This window comes from Macaca thibetana, chromosome 17 (assembly GCF_024542745.1).
Source record: "Macaca thibetana thibetana isolate TM-01 chromosome 17, ASM2454274v1, whole genome shotgun sequence".
Lineage (NCBI taxonomy): Eukaryota > Metazoa > Chordata > Mammalia > Primates > Cercopithecidae > Macaca > Macaca thibetana.
Window position 1 is genome coordinate 82643278 of NC_065594.1, and position 24158 is coordinate 82667435.

The 24158-nt window shown below is 37.7% G+C and overlaps 1 protein-coding gene across 3 annotated transcripts in view; it reads left to right on the forward strand.

The window, feature by feature from the left end:
• Nucleotides 1-24158, forward strand: part of LOC126940647 (putative methyltransferase-like protein 21E) — a 28119-nt gene continuing 3961 nt past the window's right edge. Inside the window, exons 1-5 of one of the 3 annotated variants that reach the window (XM_050766688.1) lie at nucleotides 1-2283; nucleotides 3172-3251; nucleotides 13389-13555; nucleotides 14956-15073; nucleotides 17615-18597. In XM_050766688.1, the coding sequence (XP_050622645.1) occupies nucleotides 3185-3251; nucleotides 13389-13555; nucleotides 14956-15073; nucleotides 17615-18018 (756 nt within the window). In that variant the 5' untranslated portion in view covers nucleotides 1-2283; nucleotides 3172-3184 and the 3' untranslated portion in view covers nucleotides 18019-18597. The other 2 variants (XM_050766687.1, XM_050766689.1) reach the window with 2 other exon arrangements.

The window sequence follows — 24158 nt, forward strand, 5'->3', positions numbered from 1 at the left end:
TATTTCGATTATCTTCCAGCTCATTAATATTTTATTTAGCTTTATACTTGCTGTTAAACCCATATATTGAGTATTTTATTTCATTGATTGCTATTTTTCAGCTCTATTTGACTCTTTTTTTTTTTTTTTCAATTTGACTCATTGTTGTAGATTCCGGTTCTCTGGTGTGCTTCTCCTTGTCATCTGTTTTTGAGCATCTTAATCACAGTTATTTGAAGTCTGTCTAATAACTCCAATATCCAAGTCACCCATGAGTTTATTTCTGTTGTCTGTTTCTTGGTATGCTTGGGTAAGTTTTGACTGAATGTTGGACAGTCTATGTGAAAAATGATAGGTACTCTGTATCTTCCTCTAGAGAAGATTCCAGAGTGTATTTTGACAGGCAGCAGAGGGGAAGATCACCTCAATGCAGCCAGCCAGGACCAAGTAGATTCAAGGCTGGTTTGCAGTTTTTTTCTGTAAGACTCCAGCTTCTAGTTTCCCCTGCATTCCAGGAAAGTCGCTTTCCAGGAGTGCCCTGATGTTTCCTCTTTTGCGCTTGGATCTGCTTTTGCCACTGAATGCTTCAAAAATTCACCTCTTGCCTTAAACAGCTTAATCAGTCAATTCTTCGAGTGAATGATCGGCGGTAAGTGTCAGGCTTCTCTGTCCCTTTTTTCTGGGATCTTGGGCCCACAGTTCTGGCTGTCTTGGCAGCCACAAACACTTTTCTTTTGTCTCCACAGTTCTATGAGATTGTCTGATGCTCTGCTGTTATCCTTACATGCGGTCCTCTCTTTGGCTTCCTCGAGAAATAGCAATGCCTGGAATTCTTGGCGGCCTTGACAGCTCTCTGATACTGTATAACAGAGGCATGTTTTTGTGGGGTGTGTATGTGTTTAAAAATCTGCTTTTCTCATTCCTAATAGAAGCTGAGGTTTGCTATAAGCTGCTTATAGCTGGAGGCAGAGGTCTCTATGTACTTCAGTATAACTGAAGTGATCAGTGTCATCATGTTGGTTAAGATGCTTGATTTAGGGACTCTGCCTCTTATGAGATCTAACAGTGAGGATTGCATGATCTTTCCAAAAAGTCCTTTAAAAAGACAATGGTTTTTGCTCATCATTTATTCTTGTTTTTAAAAAAGCCCAAAAGAGAGAGTATCCTCTGCCCCAAATTAACTGCCTATGAATAGTAGTTTGCATTGTTGAGGATTTTGAACTTTCCAGAATGTTTTTACCTATAATATTCACCCCATAAATATATGTTGTATGACTTTTGTATCAATTTTAAAAGATATTTATATTTTTTTGAGACAGGGTCTTGATCTGCTACCCAGGCAGGAGTTTGGTGGTGTGACCACGGCTCACTGCAGCCTCCATTTCCTGGGCTGAGTGATCCTCCTGCCTTAGCCTCCCAAAGGCTAAGGCACCCTTCTGATAGATCCTTGTTTTATAGATGATGAAACCAAGAAACATACTAAGTAAATGGCTTAAAATCACAATCTAATTATAGGCAGGAATAACTAAAATCAGACTTCCCAACTCCTAACCCTTTCCAATACATTAAAGTGACCTTGATTCATCTGTGTATACATCATGGACCTGTAGTCACGCTCCTAAGTTTAACTTTCCAATATTGCTTGTATCGTTAACTCTGTAACTTTCTATCAAGGATCTTTCCAGTGGCATAGGAAATGTGTATGTCCTCTGAGAGGCACACCTACATGCACTTGGGCAGGTGCACAGGTGGATCTATATTCTCAGCCTGCCCATTCAGTCTGAACAAAAAGGAATCATGATAGTTTGATTCCTGGGTGCAGAGCAATGCTACACACATTCCGGTATGGTTGTTGGAGTCTAAGAACAGTGTTCCCATGCAGATAGGTGACATGAAAAATATGTGGCCTTCATTTCCTAGAATGTTATAGCCATGGAGTCTTAGAATAACTCTTGGCATCCCAATTAAAAGCTGGATCACTTCCTCCAAATAGTCTTCGCTCACTTCCGGGAGTGGGTTGTATTCACCTTTAGCTCTGTTCATGAGACACTCACATGGGATATTCCTAGCCTTCTGTCCCCTTAGTTACGGGCATTCCAGCCTCACTGCTGTATAACCAGAGGCATGGGAGCTGCAGCTGTCAGAATCCTAATCCCTTCTGCTTGGACTCGTTACCAGTGTGTACAGTAGTAAACTGTGTGCTGTGATGCTAGCCTTTCAGTCACTACCAGAGGTGTCAGCAGCAAAAACAAAAATTGTGGATAATACGTTTTAACCTTCTAGAAACTCAGCTAACTCCTTTAGGTAAGTCCAGGCTTTCCATTTAAATATTAGCTTTAAGGCAGACACGTATAATGAAGACGTCTTTCTTTAATGGGAGAGATCTAAATTGGGAGCAAAACATGTGACCACTTTTGCTATCGTTTTAGCTGTGTAGCCTCAATGACATAATTTAACCTTGGCTTTCCTGATTTGCAAACTGTAGGGGAAATAATGTCTTCTAACTTGCTGAAGTATGCTGTAAAAGAAAATGTGGTGGCTGTAAAAAGTACTTTGGGATTCTTGGAAGAAAGGAGTGCTATATTAATTCACGGTACTGTAATAGTTATTTTACCCCAGATTGAGAAGTAAAATATCAAATTGTTGTTTTCCAAAGTTTGAATAACTGTTAAATTTATTCAGACAATCTGCTCTATTCGAGAGGCGTAAATAGTTTCTTCAGTTTTAAATATATCGGCTGTGATAGTATGGACTCCTTAAGGTAGATGCTGCTCAAAAGATTATTTGGCAGTGACTGTTTGACATTGCATACGTGCTAATGATGCATTGATGGTAACAAGAGAGCTTTCAATGTTTTAATCACCTCTTAAATTTTAGGATTGCGATCTTACTAATCAATATGAAGATGATGCCTTTCTTTGTTACAACTGAGGTAGTCTGGTGAAGAATATGTTTTGTTTCTGTAGTAGCTTTTTAAAATTTCTGACTCGGAAGCCTTTGTTCTCATTTTAATTTGTTCTAGATGGTGTTTAGATGGTCTTTCTCAAATCACACTTTGTTAATATATGATATTTTAATATAATTTTGTCTGCTGTATTCGAAGTTAAACTTTATTAAGAAAATATAAAAGCACTCCATACACATTTTGAATTAATTATTACCATTTGATATTTTAATGTATTATCTATCTAGTTTTCAAGAAATAATGAAGAAAACATCAATATATCATCAACCATCATTTCATTACTTGTTGGATTCAGAAGCTCAAGAAGGTAAATCATTTTATGTTATGTAGCTTACCAATTCTAAGAAGACAAATAAGTAATAGAATATAAAGTGTCACCTTTGCAATATTCATTCATGTCTTAAAGGGAGCTGGGACTTTTATCAATGGTGTGTTATGTCTCGGTTTATATTTGTGAGCCCGCAAACATCTTGAATAATGTTTAATGTCTATTACTATAGCATGATCTTGATATGTTAAAGATAATTTTGACAGAATGTATTAGATTTATAGACTTGCTAAGCACGTACAGAGTTTTTGATCTTCAAATAAGGAATACTTTTTTTCTCAAGAGCTCTACACTAAATGTTTGATGTGATTTCTAAGCAAATTTTATTTCAGATAAGAAGCTTGTAAGAAAGATAAAAATAGTTTTATGTAAAAACTATAAGTTTTTACTAGTACTTGGATGAAAGGCGAATTTAGGCTATACAAACATCTATAGCCTGAGTTTATGGTTCCTCTAACTATTAATTAGAGGCAAATACATAATGTAATTTGACCTCTGGATGTAAGGAGATTAAGTTTGAATTCTACTATCAGTGTGGTTATTTGAAATTGAACCATCATTTTTATATAGTCTTAAATATCAAGCTTGACTTTGCATGAGTTATGTAATATAACTGTCCCTGTTGTCTTGAGATCAAAAGTACAGACATACACTCTTGACAGACTAGAAAAATTACCGTATTTTTGTAGAGCAGTTGTAAGATCTAACTATCTTGATTTCTTTTGTTCTCTCCTTATCTGCACACACTGTAGATGTTTTCTGAACACTATAGTCCTGGTTTTTCTGTTTTTGGCCACTCCAGGTGGCTTCTACCTAGGAGAGCACATCTTTAGGCCAAGAGAGCTGGGTGTATGCCCAGTGTTGGCAGCCTACCTTCCTGAAACACAAATAGTTTCACCAAGTGATTCTTGCAAACCTAACCATTTAAGTTGATCACTTAGAGAACCGAGAAATTTAGATGATTTGAATGAAGATGCAATTTCTGTGTGGTTTATGAATAAAATTACAGCATTATCATTACCATTAGTAACAATTCTTGGTTTCAACTGTGTAGAAGATAATTTGGCAAATTACAAAGGAAATGGAAGAAGTTCAAGGTAAGGTTGAGACAGAACTAGCATTACAATGTTTTACAACACAAACAAACACACTCTGTAATTATATAGCCAATTAAAGCTTTAAAAATATGTTCACACACACAGAGCTAAGGGGATTAAGGATGTGTCCTTGGAGCAGATCAGGTGGCATTTGGTTGGAAAGGCATCACCAAGTAGAGGAACACTCAGTTCTGAAGTACTGAAGTATACGGACTTTTCCTGCCCTAACTCTTTTATACTTAGAATCCTGTGCTTGGAAAGGATGGAGCAAACCCATAGCTCAGTGCTCGTATTTCAACACTGGCATGAAGATCCAAGAATTATAGGATGTCACTTATTTATACACAGATTAAAATTAGGGCTATGGTGGGTGCTGATAATTCTTCTATATGTGTTTCTAAGGCTATATTATAATCTAAAGTGTCTAAAACCTTACCCACGTTAACTATTCTAAATATCCTATGTTGCCTGCCTCATGCCAACAGCCTCTCTCCAGCTGTTAGTATATGTAGCAATCTGTTATAGAACAGTAGGGTCACCCGAGGACCTGCAGCCTTGGGGCAGATTCATCCTTGCCCAAGGCTCAACGATTCTGGCTCACAATGACCCTCAAGTCTGTCACGTCTTGGCATCCTACTTACTACCTCTTGTCAGTTTAGGGCCTTCAAGACATAGATGCCAAAATGGGGCTAAGCATGTAAGGGATTTACTTGGGGAAATGTTTGTGGAGGATAAGGAGGAAACAGAAGTAGGGAAGGAGGGTCTTCAGAGCCCAACATGGGTCCAGTGCCCGTGAGAGGAGAGAGAGAAGACAGATTGGGTGAAGAGCCTCCAATTGCAACACAATTCTGAGACAGTCTCAGGTGGGCTGATGAAAATCCCTGAGCAGCAGTTGCCCACTAGAGGGGTGTCCTATATGGAACAGGAACCGGCTGGCTTGAGTAGGCAGCCCCAGGAGGAGCATGCTCTCCCAGGAGCCACAGCTGCAGCAGTGGGCAGTGTTGGGCAACTCTGCTCCTTGTGGCAGGTTCTCTTAATCTCAGTGGCACACCCAGAGTAGTATGTATCTAAAATAATTTTCCTTTGCAGGTTTGCCCCTCCACCTATATTTTCGATCTCAGTCAATGGCAACATCACTCCCCAGGCTACCCAGAAACCTGGAATCATCCTGATCTTCTCCTTTTCCTTCACACCGTTCATCATTACATCTCATTGAGTTTACATTCCTGATATGTTTCCCTACCCCTTGTTCCATTTCCACCATCACTTGCCTTGATTCAGGTCTTCATTATCTCTGCTCCTGACTGCTGTTAACCGCCTTGTAATTGTCTGTCTTGCTCTGGGCCAACTCCCTTTCCTTACCCTCTAGTTCTTTTTCCTACTGTAACCTGCACTGCATCATCTTTTAAATCCACATCTTGTCACATTTGTCTTCTGCTTAAAATTCTTCAGTGCCTCGTTGTTTCTTATAGGATGAAATCAAGACTTCTTAGCATGGCATAATGTGTTTTACCTTGTGCTACTATCTTCATTTATCCTATATTCTGGTTCTCAGGGTTTCCAAAGTTCAGAACTGGTCAGGAGACTTTTTGCCAGTGGGCTTTTGCACATGTCATTTCCTGTGTATGACAGGTCTTCCCTTCTCTTATTTGACAAACTCATAATTAGGAAGTCTCAGATAAGTCTTTCCTGAGCTCTCTGAGAGGTGGAACTTTCTATTTTTGAGTTGCCTACTGAAGCCTCTGTTATAGCACTTTTACTGAACCTGTATTATACAGCACTTGGTCTGCCTTCTAATTCATAGTGCCCAGGTACTTAATAAATGAGTGAATGGATGAATGAATTAGCTATAACATAACCCTATTGGCTGACTTAAATTTGCTCATTGGCAATGATCTTGTATTTCTGATCATCACTCAGTTGACTCCCTTCAGGACTTAATATAATGTTCTGCTCAAGGTATCACATTAAAATTTTTCAGGAGCATCTTCATAAATCTTTGCAGAATTGGATTAATGGGTAATATTGCTTTTATAAACAGTATTGCATTAATATATATGGAAATTTATGTAATTGTATCACTGTTTTAAGAAACCAATCAAACTATAGTCTGAGGCAATATATTTAATATACTAGTTGGAGTACTATAGCACATATAATTACTAATGTGAGAATAATTTATTAACACATTTTAAACATTTTACAAGTAACATGAATCATTAACTTCCAGATAAGACTAATAAATTTCTACATGTTGAATAAAAATAACTCTTGAATATACCAGTCTACTTCAGGTGTCTTCAAAACTCAGATTTGAATGTCAAGTTTGAATGTCAATTGTCGCCCCTAGGGGAGACATACCACCACTTCGAAGGCACACAAGTTCATACTTGACTCCTTGACCCAAGGTTACTGCCTTCATTTAGACACTTGTCAGTTTTCATCTAGATTGTTCCAGTTCTTCTAATTAGCTTGTAAGGTCACCAGTTCTTCAGCTACTGGTGTCAGATGTAGTTCTTAAATATCAAATCTGATCATGTCAATTCCTGTTCTAATAATCTTTATTGACTCCTCCTTACCTTATAGAACAAAGGTCAATGTTGCACATAAATTTAATCCCAACCTACTTCTTCAGGCTTATTTTCTATAGTTCCCCAGCATACACCTTGCATAATGCTGATTATAATCCTTAAAGACACAATCCCAAATGCCATGATCCTGAATGTTGAAATCCCCTTTGAAATACAAAGAACAAAGAACAAATTCCCTCACATCTAACTGAATTCCCAAACCATAATGATAGATTTGGAATTAGGTGCCATCAAAACTTCTAAAGGTGGATTTCAAGGTGTTACCAACAGTTTCTTTTTCCATTCAGTCCAATACATTTGCCGGAAAATTCAGGTGAGTGGATTGCCTGTGGAATATGGTAACACGGAAAACTTCAGTTTAAAACGCATTATTTGTCTGCATTGGCATTCCTTGCAGCTGATGAAATTCTAGGAGCTCTTAATGAATTAAAGCTGAATTTTCCTGATGAAGTCAGCAAAGTTACTGACTCTAAAATAACTATGTGCACGGTAGGATAAGAAAGCACACAGTGATGTTGCTGTTTGATCACCAGTATTGTTTCAGCCTAATATGTGGTCTGTATATGAGTGCATGAGCAATGGATTTCCCTGTACCCAAAACAACATAGAAGCATAATACAGAAGATGGGAAATTTAATAGGAAATGCTCCTGTCAGTGTATATTGAATCAAATTAGAGTTTCAAAAAGAGCAGCCTCATGTAGAAAATCAATGTGAATGTATTCTTCAAGAAGAGCCATGACCTAAAAGAAAAGAAACAGTTACTCATCTCCATGCAAGACTTCAGAATAGAGTTAATGATCGTGGAAGTCGGCCAGCTCTTACAGGCTACCTCCTGTAAGTTGGTAGCCCATAATTTATCCCTGTAATACACGTTTTCCTATGTTGAATTTTCTTTTTAGTTTCTTTGGGAAGGTTTTGTTTTTCTTTTTCCTTTTTTAAAGTTTTTTTTCCTCACCATTTTAAATCATCAGCATTATTTTTTACAACTCATTATGCTGTATGTTTCACCTTTACATTTTCAAAACTAGAGGTATAAATTGTATGAGCTTTTAGAGAGTTCTAATTTGTTTTATGCATTTTTTTGCAAATTTGACTCCATGAAGGTGCATTTTAATAACACTGACTTTGTGTGTAAGCATTGTGTATATATGTAAAAACCTTAAAACTTCCTCAATAAATAAAGGGATGTCCTTTTTCTGCATCTGCATTTGTGAAAGGTAACATTTTTCAAGATCTCAGCTCTTTAGGCAGCTGTATATATGGTGGTGACCCATTGTTGGTATTTAATTTTAATTTTTTCAGCAAGGGGGTCTCACTATGTTGCCCAGGCTGGGCTCTAACAATCCTTCCACCTCGGCTTCCTGAGTAGCAGGGACTACGGGTGTGAGCCACCACATCCAGCTCCATTGTAGGTTTGGATCAGTTTCATCAAAAGACTTAGGTTGGTCATCAGGATATTTCAAGTGACCAAACTATATAAGTGATTTCTTTATGAATACAGTTTGTCTGCTTATAACTGTTATACCCATGTAACTGTGGGTAGCACACCTGAGTGCTTATGATTGCAAAATTATGTATGTTATTGTTGCCAATTTTATTGTATAAAGTAGCCCACGAAGTGTTCTGTTGTATTTTTATGTTTCTAAACTCTTAAAAATGTAAATATGTTTTAAAGAACTTTTAAAATTATTTTTATCAGAATTATGTATTTGGGGTTTTGATCTTTCAGGATTCAACACTGGGGATTATGGCATCAGAAATTGTGTCTTTTGGGATTTTGGCCCAAACCCCTAGCCTTGTACCCTCGCTCTATAGATCTTCTAACAACTCCTGGGCTTAAATATCTCCTCTTTTATGATACTTCTCCTGATTCAACCAACCACTCATGCTTCCATAGCATTTTAGAAAGACTTGTTGTATAGCATTTATCAAGCTATTGACATTTGTTTCGTTGTCTGTCCCTTCCATGATCCCAGTAGCAAACTTGTAGTACAACTAATTCATGTTGTTTTTCCACTTGCATCCTGAGCAATCTCAATAAAAGATACGTTTTCTTTCTTTTGTAAGGACAAAATGTAGCATTGTATGGTCTACTTGATTAGAGTTACAACCTCTATACATTCTTGAAACTAAGAAGACCAGCAGACAGAGAATATTTGTAGAATCTTCTCAGGAATTGGTTTCAACATAAGGGTCCAAGACCTTGGCATTGCTGAGGTTTTCAGAATTGTACCTTTTAAGTTAAGCCTGTGACTATTTACTAATCTGAAAATATCTTTAACTTCTTTTTTTAAAATCTGTAGGCATTTCTAAGAAGCACATGACATTCATCTTTGAATAGAAGATTCATTTGAATGACAGTTTCTTTCATTTAGTAGAGGGGATTTTACTTTAAATTTTGCTGGCAGATTTTCATGACAGCCCTCAAATGGAAGCTTGAATTCACTTGTCATAGCTATTAAAGAGTTTTTTTTTTTTTTTTTTTTTTTTTTTTTTTTTTTTGGGGGGGATGCATTTCTGTGATCTGGCCCTTCCACTTATTATTGCTATTATTGACCTTAAAACTATAGAAGAGAATAATATAGACAAAGCCTCTATTTTTGAAGGCTTGCTGTAATCCAGAATTGAAGTCAATTCATTGTTGAATTTTCCTCTTAAAATCATCCTCATAATGTAGCAGAATCTTGCTACTTTTCACTTTATACTTGAAACCCCTTTAATTCTCAGGAGAACAAGAGCACCTGGTAGATTTTATTCAGCATCACCAAAGACTGAATAGCAGGAAAATGATGTTAAGACTTTTTTTGTATCAAAAGGATTAAAATACATAAGCCCAAGATAGCAACATAATTGCAGTACTCTGCCTTGACTATGTTCTATTTACAATCTATTTTAATATTTGTGTTTTAATATTCAATTCACCAATCAAATAATGTTCTAAAACTATAGTAGATAGCTTTTATCTGAAGGTACAGTTATCAGAAGTTTTCTGCTTCTCATATAGGGAAGCCGATGTACAGAATCTTGGGTAATATTATCTGGTTTTTGTTGTTTGTCCTGGGGGCAAAGTGCTAGATAATGAGGAAAGAATATATGTGGAAAAATTATTCTTCAGAAATGTATATTAAAATTCCGTTGTATGACAATGCTATTAATTTTTGTAGGAATTACTCTTCAAATCTTAAAAACCAGACTATCTACTAATTCACCAATCTTCTCAATATTTGACTCATATTCAACAACTAAATATACATGCAGTTTAAGGGGCCTGTTCTTTGTAAATTATTTGGAGCACAGATTTTTTCCTTTTTATGACAACAAGGCTGCTGTAGGGATGCCTTTATCATAGGGCAGTGCTTTCCATTAGATTCTAGTTTAGAGATTCTTATTATCAACCTTGAAATGGGTGGTGTTATTGTTAGAGCTTAATATTAAACATGTCTTGATTTACATAAAGAATTACCGTTAAAACTATCAATCACCTCAAGGCCGGGTGCGGTGGCTCATGTCTGTAATTCCAGCATTTTGGGAGGCTGAGGTGGGTGGATCAGTTGAGCTCAGGAGTTGGAGACCAGCCTGGGCAACATGGTAAAACCCCATCTCTACTAAAAAAATACAAAAATTAGCCAGGCGTGGTGGCGTGTGGTTGTTGACCCAGCCACTGAGGAGACTGAGGCACGAGAATCACTTGAACTCAGGAGGCAGAGGTTGCAGGGAGCTGGGATTGCGCCACTACACTCCAGTCTGGGTGACAGAGCCAGACTCTGTCAAAACAAAACAAAACAAAAAACAAAACAAAACAAACAAAACCCTCAAAAAACAAAACAACAACAAAAAAAGAAAAAAACTATTACCTCAAAATCTTTAAATAGTAGTTCACACTGGAAAACAGCAACCAATGTTTTAACATGGAAATAATTGTGTGTTTATGTGTATATGTTTGCTTTTAAAGTTTTACACTTTTAGACAAATTATTATTTTTTTCCTTGTCGTAAAGAAATTTCATTTTGATCATCGTTCCTCTAAAAGAATTTTTTATGATTTTATCAGCATGGTACTTACAAAGAGCATATCCCCCTTTAGACAAATTATTTTAGGCAGCCAAGTTTAGTTTATTTGGGTTTCATGCTGTAAATTATGCTAATTTATGAAGGCTACTTGTTGGATGCTTGTAGTATTCATATAATATTTAAATGCAAAAGAGAATATTAATATAAAGCATTATCAATTAAATTTTATTCAACCTGATAATGTTTTCTGTGATACATGACCATCTTAGGTGTATAACTAATTTTGCATTACCATTTATGAGTGATATAGTTGTGCTCTTTTTAAAATGTATATGCAATTAGTAGTGGTTATATTCATTTCATGAAATCTCTTTGAAGGTTCTTTGTTTTAGGAGTGTAAGTAATTTTCAATTATAATATATTCATATATTTTTAAATCTCATTTCCATATGAGATTTATGTAAAGATGGGGTCATTCTTAGAATGAAATAACTCTATTCAGAAGGACACAGTCAAAAGCTAGGAATTCATTTGTTATTCCTCTGTAGTTGTTAGGACAGGAGCACTAATCTGGCCAACTAACCTTTAAAAGAACATGCAAAGTCAAAGATGTCAGGTTGTATCAGTAAATATACAAAGTTTGTATATCAAAGACTGGGACTTTTGAAGATGTTCCTGGGACTTAGTGTACTGTAACATCTATTAATCCCTGATACCTTAGGTGACTTGTCATAGAAGTGCTACATTTACAAGTAGTATGCAAGGAGGCCCAAGAGGACAAATTCAGTTAAAGGTCAAGAAAGCAATTAACGTTCTCTACTTTTCCCTAAAGAACTTCCACAGCAAGTGTTGCCCTCCCCCTGCACCCCCAGTCTTAGCAAGGCAAGTGCATATAGTGAAATAGAAGTTAAAGTTCAAATAAAACACGTTACCAATATTATTTGGTTCTTAGAGCTCTTCCTGAATATGAATGCATACAGTTGTTTAAGGTGAAGTACAGTGAAAAATATTAGAAGAGACGGCTCTTGCTGAAAAATACCAAATTTCAATTTCTTTGTTTCCCCTGCATCTCTGTCAAGGGTCAATGTTTGCAGTAGTGGTAGAGGTGGGTGGTAGGCTGGGCCCTTCCTGTGGGTATGGTTAAATTGGAGTTCTTTTGAGGAGTACATGATTCTGTTTGTATTCTAAACAGGACACACACACACACACACACACACACACGCATGCACCCCAACCCTCTATTTTCTAGTCCTTCAAATTTTGAAAACTCTTGTGTTCACTCAGATCTTTACTTTTTGATGAACGTGTTGAACTCCCCAAAACTGTCCTTATAAGGTGAGTTTCAAGATTTCTGACCTCTCGGTTGCTACGATTTCTCAGTGTCCCTCTAAAGTGGGCCTTCTCTAACTGGATGTACAAGTATAATCTGACTGGTGTAAAATAAAGCCTCTACCTCCCTGATTTTGGAAATTATATTTTTCATGTGGGCTAGGTGCACCGATTTTTTGATGGTCATATTAAACTTTTGACTCATATTGAGCTTGTGGCGAAGTAAATGTATCTATCTGTCCCCACCTGCTACACAGTGCTGCTAAACTCAGGCTGAATATGGTCTCTAGACTTATCTTTGTTAGATTTCACATTGTTAAGGCCAATTCATTGTTATAACTCAAGAAATTTTCCATCACATTTAGTTTTCTATTATACTTGTTGTCGCCATCACATTTATATATTCTGAAAACTTTATAATACTTGTAATGTCATCAGTTAGTCAAACCATTGACAAAACTGTTCATCAAGGCAAAGCTGAGAACACACCATTTATTAGAAATGTCTATCCAAGTGGGCACCAGAGCCAAGAGCGTTGGGAGTACTGTGGAAAAGCACTTTCATCCAATCCAACAATTCTTCATAGGGATGCCAATGTTTGTGTCTGTGGATTTCCAATTTTTCCAAGGGCAGGGACCATGTCTATTTGGCTAGCTACTATATTCCATCACTCAGCACCATGCCTGGGACACAGAACAACCAGGATTGCACTGGGTGGCCAATATGAAGAGGTGGGTTCTTATATTCCATCACCAATCTTTCTCTTAATCTATATGAACTGATTGGTGGCTCTTAAAATACATTGCTTTAAAAAAGTGCATCAATTATTATTTGTTGCCTGTAGCACTGCAGAAGTAGACAGTGGTGATTTCAGCTCCCATAAAAATAATAAAGATGTTGCCACCCTGATGAATGGCAATATTAGTTTGCATTATGAGTCATTTTCAAATAGTTTACCTTATTATTTCTCACCTAAAGCCAATTCAAAAGCTCCTTAGTCTAAGCAGAAATGCTGTATTTCTGTCAAGTTCTTTTCTCTTTTCATGGATTTACTTATACAACTATTACCTTTTTCTTTTCCTTTCAGAGACCAGAGAAGACTATGATGACAAGCAGGTGGTCACAGAGATCATGGCAAGATGTTTTATTCCGACTTCGATAACAACTACTTCCTGGGAAAGTTTTCATTTTATTGGTCATGAGATTCGAATTACTGAGGCCATGGATTGTTACGGTGCTGTTGTTTGGCCATCGGTATAATTTCATACAGAATTTGTTACATTCCAATTATTTTTCCAGCCAGTTTTGTTCGTTATTATGTTCTATTTGGAAGAAGAAAACAGGTTCCATATTCCTTCTTTGTGACCTCAAATAATACTATGTTTTAGAAATCATGTGATTGGGAAATTACTTCTCCCAATTAACTCTATAATTCTATTTTATTTTCTTTTTCTTCTTCTTCTTCTTTTTTTTTTTTTTTGAGACAGAGTCTTGCTCTGTCACCCAGACTGGAGTACAGGGGCATGGTCTCAGCTCACTGCAACCTCTGCCTCCTGGGTTTAAACTGTTCTTCTGCTGCAGCCTCCTGAGTAGCTGGAACTACAGGCGTGCACCACCACGCCAAGCTAATTTTTGTAATTTTAGTAGGAATGGGGTTTCACCATGTTGGCCAGGCTGGTTTCGAACTCCTTGCCTCAAGTAATTCGTCCACCTCTGCCTCCCGAGGTGCTGGGATTACAGGCATGAGCCACCACCCTGGACCTCAATTTTTTTTTTGAGACAAAGTCTCACAATTGTCCCTGAGGCTGGAGTGCAATGGCATGATCTCGGCTCACTGCAACCTCCGCCTCCCAGGTTCCAATGATTCTCCTGCCTCAGCCTCCCAAGTAGCTGGGATTACAGGCGCCTGCCACCATGCCCGGCTAATTTTTGTATTTTTAGTAGAGATGGGGTTTCACCATGTTGGCCAGGCTGGTCTGGAACTCCTGACCTCAGGTGATCCACCTGCCTTGGCCTCCCAAAGTGCTGGGATTACAGGTGTGAGCCACTGTGCCTGGCCACGGGGCCTCAATTAATTGTATTTCTGACTTTATTAAAATTTGTAGGATTAATACAGGGTGTTTACTTCTTCAGTTTTTAAAAGAAGAGTTTAGAGCAGTAAACACTTTCATTTCCCCTTTTATTAGTTCCATTTGAGTTAAACAATTGCAATGAAATCTTTATGAGTCTCACATGTAGAATGTCCTCAAAGACCCTCAATCCTTTACCAACTGTCCCGTGAAGAGTAGTGGACTCACCAACCCACCTGCCCCGATCCCACACACTACTTGGAAATGACTAGTATTATCAGAAGTTGCTTCCTTTAAAAATGATCAAACCTAAGCAACTGAATTCCACTATTTTAGTTCTCTCTCTTTTCCTCTCAGTAATCCCCAAGGAATTTTTCCAACAGAAATGTTGAACCTCTCGGAGGATGCACTTTTGTTGACATTTCTTGGAGTGATGTACAGGTACACACATGAGTACTCTCACATACTCATATATGCATGCATACATATCATAACATTAGCGACATATTTATCCAATAAAGTTTCATTTTACTTTCTGTTATTACTTGACAAGCATCCCTGTTTTCTTTTTTCTAACTTTCATAGGCCCTTGTTCTATGCTATTTCCTGGAAACAAATGCAAAGCAGTATAATATGGTTGACAAAAACGTGATTGAAATTGGAGCTGGAACAGGACTAGTCTCCATTGTGGCAAGTTTACTTGGTAAGCAGATATTTCTGATTGAATAGAGGGAGTGTCAGAGAATTTGATGATCAAATATCATTAGTTGTTTTACTATTCAGTGTACTATGACCTGCACCTATCTGGGACTCCTTAATTGTTTGAATGGGCTTCATCTAGAAACTACAGATTGTAAAGTCTCCTTACCGGTTTCTTTCATAGTTTTCTGCATTAAGTTGTATTAATTCTTCTTGTGGAATACTGTCACAAGCCTCAGATGAGGTGTTCTAACTAAGCGGTGCACGGAAGCATTCTGGTTGCAAGAGGAGAAATGTGAAATACTAGGCAGAGGCAGATCTATTGCTGCTGATTCAGACGCACTTTAAATTTTAGCACCATTTCAGTGTTCCCACGTAGTTGTAGATTCTTTTTGAGTTTTGAAGTGCTATGTTTTTATGAAAAAGCATGTGTTAGAATAGGGAGAGAGTATTAGAAATCACACAAAAATCACACGTCTGCTTCTATTTTTAGGTGTTTGTCCTTGAATTTGTTTTCTCAGTTCATCTCCATTCTTTTATTTTTTCTCTGTCGCTCAGGTGGAGTGCAGTGGTGTGATCTCCACTCCCTGCAACCTCCGCCTCCTGGGTTCAAGCGGTTCTCCTGCCTCAGCCTCCCCGAGTAGCTGGGACTACAGACACGCACCACCATGCCCAGCTAATTTTTTTGTATTTTTAGTAGAGAGAGAGTTTTGCCATGTTGGCCAGGCTGGTTTCGAACCCTTGACCACAGGTGATCCACCCGCCTGGGCCTCCCAAAGTGCTGGGATTACAGGCGTGAGCCACTGTGCCTGACCCACCTCCATTCTTTTTTATTGTTACCCTGAGTTCTCTCACGAGCATCTTTTCCAACTAAGCATGTGATAGTTTTTAATATATGCCTGAGCCTATTTCAGTTCAGTCTTTTTGCTATTGTTATCTATCTCATTGCCTTAGTTTAGCTCCTTCTCTGATGTGTGCTACCCAGATCCATCCTGATTTCCTTGATCTTCAGAAGTGCACACCTGCCACTTTAAAATCTTTAGAGGAATTGAACATTTAGCAATTTACAACTTTCAAATTTGTTTTTATAAGAGTATTTATAAGTCTCTTGGAGTCTTCCCAAATACATTTTTTTTTTAAAGTTGCTGTATCCTGATATTGTTTGCCAAAGTCACTATTCCATTTAGTAAGGATAGGTCAGAGTCACTATTCGATTTATACCTGAAAGCCTGACTTAGGAGCAGAATTTGTGCTTCGGGGAGTCATTGGTTTTATTAAAAAGAACTGGTCCCTTGAGTCCGCTTGTCTAACTTGGAACAAATATTAAAAGATAGAAACTTTGATTAGTCAGTATGCTGAAAGTGGTAGTGTTTATCTCTCTAGGCAAAAAGATATTAGGGGGAGTTTACATTCAATATGGGCAAAGGTGTGTTCCCTACCCTGAGATTTAAAAAAGATTTGTTGAAAATGATAGACCCACCCATAGTAGAATGTAAAGGCTTGTATCTCTGTGAGTGTACCAATGATAGGCATATCTCCCTCCCATTTTAATGTTTTCACAAAATACAATTGATGCCAAGAGACTCGTGATATTGCTGCTGAGGAGTAGCTTCTTATTTGTCTGAGCTGAACTAGACTTCTCTTCCATTTCTGCTTTCTTGTTCTTTACCTGCTCTGTGCTTTTCTGATGCTGCAGATTTGGACAATCTTAGATTTATTTGCAGATTATTTTCAGCCTTTGCTACTGCTCAAAGCTTACTTTAGTGACCAAATTTCTACAAATTTGCTTCTGCCATATTTCTTCCTCAAAAACCCATCACTATTCACTTCTATCCTGGAAATTGTTTACATCCTCTTCTGTGAGCGGTAGCTTTATGAGCACTATACACTTGCTGTGACTAGGTTTTTAGCATCTTTTGATGGGAAGATTTACACTTGTGATGGGCCAAGTTGAAAACCTGGGCATAGCATGGATGTCATCATACTTTTCAGGTAATGCCATGGAAAGGCCTTCTTTCCTCCCTCCACTTCTCACTTGAGCACTTCCTGTTCAACTATAGGATGTCCGATGTTGCATACACTCACTTGGTCTCACACGACTGAGGCTCAGAATTCTTTTAGGGAGGTACCTATTCTTCCATCAATGACTTCTCGTTGTTTCAGTGAGGGTGCCAAATATTTTGACTTTCTCTTTCTCTTGATTATTTTTCTCCTAGTATGTAGTAGATAAATAGCAAACAAAAACAATAGTAACAGCAAAACATACCAGAAAAAAAAAAAAACCAGGAGAACGTAAAAAATGCAGTGGTGCGCAAAAGTACCATGGGTGTCTCTCTGTCTTTTTTTTCTCTTTAAGCAGAGGCATATAGCTGCTTTAGCATCCATTTGAATGGGATTCCCTTTCTGTGTATAGGTACTGACGAGTCTTGTTGTGTGGGGGGATGAACAATTTTGCAGAATTGCAAAGTGCATGTTGGCTTGAAACTCTTGATTGTTCTACCTTATCTCATGAGGGTTACTTTCTCTACTGTCCTTTGCTTCACAGGTGCTCATGTGACGGCCACAGATTTACCCGAATTACTTGGAAACCTGCAATATAATATTTCCCGAAACACCAAAATGAAAAGCAAGCATTTGCCTCAGGTTAAAGAACTCTCCTGGGGAGTAGCTTTAGATACAAACTTCCCCAGGTCTTCTAATAATTTTGACTATATTTTGGCAGCAGATGTGGTCTACGCTCATCCTTTCTTGGAAGAGCTCCTCATTACCTTTGACCATCTGTGCAAAGAAACCACCATCATCCTCTGGGCCATGAAATTCAGGTTGGAGAAGGAAAATAAATTTATAGATAGATTTAAGGAGTTGTTTGACCTGGAGGAAATTTCCAGTTTCCCTAGCCTGAATATTAAGTTGTATAAAGCTGTGAAGAAAAACCGGAGGAGTGTATGACATCCTCAGTGAGGACGTGGAAAGGTTAAGGCAATTTTTAGCAAATAATCACTTGAAAGAAAACCCTGAATAACCTTATGTGCCATTGAGTTTCCCAAGGGCAAATACACACACAGATGCACACACACACACACACACACACACACACACACACACCCCCACTATGAGAATAAAAGACAGTTTCCCAAATTTGCCTCACCCCAGGCAGTAATTTTTCCAGATACTGCATGTGAGTCTGTAGGATTGGGGGTAACTTGTTCCTAGTTTGTCTCCATCAGCACCCAGGCCTGCCTTCTACTCATGCAGTAATAGAAACTCTTGGCAAAGTCACACTGTGCTGTCATTGTCTGCTGTCCTTATTCCTTATATCACCATTTATTATTATTTTAATCAATGGTGCAATTATTATTTTTAATGTATAATCACAAAATGATAGTTTTTAATGATATCTCTTCAGTGAAACTTGTTATTAATTCTTTTAAACATAAGCTTATGATTCTCTCTTTAGAAATAAGGAAATCGACTACAGTGGGATCTGCAAATAAATCTGAACAGGCAGATACATAATGTAATGGTAAATCTCAGACTTTTGTGGTTTCCATTAGTGCTATCTTACAGGTGGTCTATCATCTCTGCCTGGCAGAGTGGACCTCTGATGTAACCTCTGAAATCAGTCAAGCTTGTGGATTTGAGGTCATGGATGAGGACATTTTATTCTGTCCAATGAAAAATGAGTGAACACAAGCAAAAATTGTTGAGATTTTGGAGAAGTTATTGTTTTGTTTTAAGCCAACAATCATTATTTTGTATCACAAAAACAGAAATAAGCATAAACACTTTGGGTTAAAAATATGTATGAAAAGATTTAGGTCTCTGATCTCAGATAATCAGACATATAGCTGGTTTTAAAGTTTAAAGCTCTTCTGATGAACATATATACATCTAGATACTTGAAATACAATATGATTTTTTTTCACATAAACTTTCCTTAGAGTAGAATTTCCTTAGAGTAGAATAAAGTCTGTAGTAATTAAAGTCAGTGCAAAAAGAGCAAAGAATTAGGATTTTGTACTATGTAACTGCCTAGACGACACTGCTTGGCAATTACTCTGCCATGTCCCCAGTAACATTTTTTAGGCTGTTACTGTGCCCTCTGGGTGATACTTTCCTTTCTAGAATTAATCCTTTCTGTTTGGTGAAAGTTTTCTGTCCACTCCAGGTTGAGTATAGTTGAAAAGAATATTTTCTAGAACTCTGATCAGAAAGTCAGGCTACAAATATACTCCAGTGTATTTTATTTTATTTTTTTAGTACATGTGGTTCATAGGACAATCTCTCAATAATTCCCAATATTTACATGGATCTCTGTCATTTTCACAGTCTGTTACTTACATAAAGTCACTTAATCCTCATAACCATTCTAAGAGGTAGAAGCTATGCTATCCCTACTTCACGGATAAAGAAACTGAGGCTGAGATGTCCCCAGGCTACATAGCTGCAGAGTGGTAGTGCTACGACATTCAAGTCCAGGTCTGTACAAGCCCAAATCCTGTATTAACCACTGCACTGTCTTTATATATTTAAAACAAGAATTTTCAAGCTTTTAAAAGCAGGTGAAGTCATTCCTTCAAAAATGAAATAAATATCCAGAAAGATAAGCAAATACATGAGAAAAAAAATGAGACCCGTTCCATTTTAAAACTTGTATTTCCTATGTGAGTAGGTCAGGGTAGGCTTGTTTCGAAGGTGATATTTAGGTGAAGCTGACAGGAGGTAGCAGTGCAGGTGTCTGGGAAAGGGTGTTGCAGGCAGAAGGAACAACCATGCAGGGATCTGGAGGAAGGAGCCAGTCAATCCTGTGGAAATATCAAAGGCCAGTGTGCTTGGCACAGAGCAAGCAGGAGAGGTTGGTGCAGAGTGAGCAAGTATTTAGAGAGGCTACAGGGAGCTAGATCACGTAGGACTGTGTTGCAGGCTGGGTTCTCTAGAAACACACTCTGAGAGGGAATTGGGTGAGCAGATCATTTTTTAGGGAGTGCTGTTGAAATGAAGACCTATGGAAAGGAGTGGAAGGAAGTAGGACAGAAACAGGTCAAACTGCAATGCAGGCCCAGTAACAGTCTGATGTGACCCCCAGACAGAGCACTGGCCTGAGAGTGGCCTCTGGAGTTGCCCTGATTGGAAAGATATGTCTGGGCCTTGATGACCCTGTGTGGCCCAGTCATTGGATATGGGCTGCCCTGGGAAGACTCTGTGACCTTGGGTGAGGTGACTTCAGCTGAGGCAGTCCTGAAGACATTGACCAGCTCCAGCAGCAGGGGTTAGGTCACCCTGAAGAGGATCTGGGTGGCTTATCACAGGGTCCAGCATGACCTTTAGGCCTCAGAAAGAGCTCTGGCTTTTCTTCTGGTAGAATGGAGAATCTGTGAATGGTTTTGTGAGTAGAGGAGTCAAAGAAACTTTCCTCATGTAAGGACCACTCTGGCTGTCATTTTGAGACTAGAATGGGGAGAGATGAGACCAGGGAGAGGCTGCCGCAATCTGAGGTGGCAGCCTGCATTGGGGTGGCGAGAAGTGGCCAGTTCTAGATGTGTTTGGCTGCCAGAGTCAACAGACCTTCCCACCATGTAGAGTGTAGAGTGTGTGGGAGAAAGAGTCAGTGCTGAGTCACTGTGCATAAATTTATAGTCAACAGCTTAGAGATAGTTTGTGAAGCTCCCTCAGGGAACAAAAAGACTAGACAGAGGGTAGAACAAGGACTAGGTCCCGAGTCATTAAGAGATCACATATGGGTGTGTATACTGAGATGATTTTGAAGGTTCTACACGCTCTCCCCAACTCCAGTTATATGCGTATCTGTTGACTTTGAACAACATGAATTTAATACCACAGTGGTTTTTGAACTGATCAGTAGAGTTCCAAGGCTCCTGAACGCTGCCTCTAGAGGTTTCTGGGAGTCTGAGAGTTGGAAATGCAGCAGAAACCTTGGGGTAACAAATGAAAAAATGGCTCCTCTGCTAAGAAAATATTTGAATATCATTACTAAGTTATTTTTAGGTAGAATACATAAGGTGTCCTTTCAAAGACAGCATTAGGACCAAACTAAACATACAGTTCTGTAAAGTTCATCTTTCTCTATGTGCCAATCTGTCAAACGCAGTGTTCCGGATTCATTGTTTTATTCTGTTTATAGCATTCACTCCCAAAGTTTAACACCCACCCACACACACCATGCCCCTCTTTTCCACTTCATTCTATTATCCACTTCATTCTTTTATTCTTTTGTCTTTTTGCTGCAGTTTCTCCATACTTTTTAGATCCAATTTTACAATAATTTAATTTCAAAAGATGTAATTGGAGTAGACCTTTTCTACCTTACTTTTTTTTTTTTTTTTTTTTTAACGACTGGGAATTGATTTGTTAACTTCAATCTAAGGGAGTTATACTGTGAATTTTCGCACCTTTTTATCTGGCTTTTTGACTAGCTAGACTATGTTATTAAAAACCTTGGTCCAATTCTTTCAGTAACTTTCTGGATTTCCAATAGAATGAACTTACTGATTGTCAAGGTTTTAATATAGGTTATTACAGAATAGCTATCACTCCATAGAAGACACCCCAACCTGCAGGAGATTCTCTGCAGCTTAAAATTACACATAGGTAACCATGAGAGTTCTGTTCCCTAGACTGTATCAACTGTCTTTGGAAACTAAGTACTGCACTAAAACCGTCTATCTTGGAATGTAATGATGTATCCTCTTTGATTTGTACCAATTTTTGTCTACCAGAATTTAGAAAAAAAGCTTTTTTTCATTCCATATTCATACTCTGTTCCCTTTCTTTTGGATAAAGAATTGGTGACATTGGGTAACTTCCTAACATATCTGCAGCCAAATAGGAAGCTCACTATTGTGGAAGAAAAAAGCTGAGGAAGCAATAACAGAATGGAGTGTTCCATTTTTTTCGTTAAGGCCTCAGAGTCTAGGAGCTTGGCGTTCTCAGTGGATGCCTGGTCTTTATAGACAGAGACCATGTCTCATTTGTTTAGGTAGCACCATTGCACATGAACAGACACATAATTTCTAAGTATCATTTGGAAATAAAACACATCCACTGAGTGGAATTTAGCTGCAAGAAGAGATTTGCAGGTATTAACTTTGAAAACAAGCTGGGGACCTTGGATCGTAGATATAAAAGAATTAAAGTCAACCATAAGTAAATCAGACAAGTAAGCTTATTGATAAGACTAAAAGAAATGTAATAGACTATGCTTCTTCCTACTTCATTTTAATTTAGTTTTCATGGAAATCTGTAGGTGAAGAAAATAAAAATGGTCAACAATATGTACTTTTAAGGCACATATAAATTATAAGGCGATAACAGGAAATACAGTTGGGAATGGAGCAAGTAAATGATTTGCAAAAGTATTAGTAGGAATACAGGCACAGCAAAATTTAAAAATTATAGGCATTTGTGTTAGTATGTATGTGTGTGGACCCAGTTCCTTCTATCTTCTTTATGAAGCCTGGAAGTGGTTTGCGAATGAGTTCCACACCCAGATATCACTATGTTTGAGTCTGTGATGTGAAATTAAGTCTAGGATATTACCTGCAAGTCCAGTGTCAGTATTTGCTTTGCTTTGAAGTTCCACACAAAATCAAAGACAGTGTTCTGTATAATTATACTGTAGTATTAACGGGATAGTTGTGTCTTAGGTGCCTTGGTTAGCATCAATTAGTTGTGAGGTCATATTAACTCCTTTTTGAAGGATTCCTGAGCTGGACATTTGTGTTTACTCAGGTCGCATATGGCTGTGTAGTATTTAGATTGCTGGGCATACACTGTTGACTGCTTATTCTACTGAACTAACCTTTGGTCTCTATCATGAGCAGTGCTTTCACTCTCATGATAGAGACCTCTGTGTTCTTTGTTTGTTGTCTTTGTTTGTTTCTTTGTTTCTAAGGCAATTGTCTTTTCCTGAAATCCAATCAAGTTGGCATTTACCATCAAGGAATTTCAAGGGATTATTAAAAACAATAACAGATATCCAGGTCAGTTTTGTGATAAATGGTATTAATGGGAAAAACGGAAAAATACTGAATATCTTCTGCCAACCAAGAACACTTTACCAAACCAAAAAATATTGCTTGGTTTTTCAAACAAAGGCACAAAAGAATGAGATTAAAACATGCCATTAAAATATTTTAATAGCTGGGTATTATTTCATGACACTACAAATATAAGTATAAAATTTTTAAAGTGACTTATTTGGCAAATGCTAGATTTTGTAGTTTATGTTTTGAAAATTTCTATATTCTCATTGTCCATAGTCTGCAATGTTTATACTGTTTGTTTTAATTTTAAATTACCTTCACTGGAATTTTTTTTTTAAAATGTTTAGTGTCATTATTTAATTTGGGTGTTCTTATCTAGTGCCATGGTTCAATTTGGGCTTCTTATCTACTTCTGCGTTTTCTTTGTTAGTAGAGTATGAATCTTAATGGCAAAGGTTGTCTCTTTGTCACAAACCATCATAAATAAGCCCAAAGGACAGGCCATAAAAATGTAAGAAATTCTTAGATTAAAAAACATGAGTAATGCTTCTACCTACCTGGCATGCAGAGGTAAAAGTACAGTTGGCAACTGGTAAATTATTAACACTTTTCTACCAAGGACTTCCTCATTCCTTAGTATCTCTGTGATTAATAGATAGTCAATTTAAGAATTAGAAGATGTAAAGCATAATAAAAACATTTTGTAATCATGTATTGGAAAGAAATTAAGGTAACGTTTTGTGCAACATTCAAGGGGTCAGGGGAACAAAGTGCTAGAACTCTTGGGAATAGATTTCATATTTTTTTGAAGAAGTAATTCAAGGAGGATGAAAGGTAATTATAAGTATGCAACTATTAATTAATGCATAATAAATAGTTGAATAAAGAATAATTAATGCAATTCCCTTTTACTTTCCTTGAATTTTAGTTTTTCTTCTTTTGGCAGCCTCTAATGGTTGTCATTCATTCATTTATTTATTCAGTATTTACTGAAAACCCACAATGTGCCAAGCAGAGGCTGCAGACACAATAGTGAACAGGTAGTCAGGGCCAGTCCTCATGGAGACCATGAGCCCAGTGCAGATG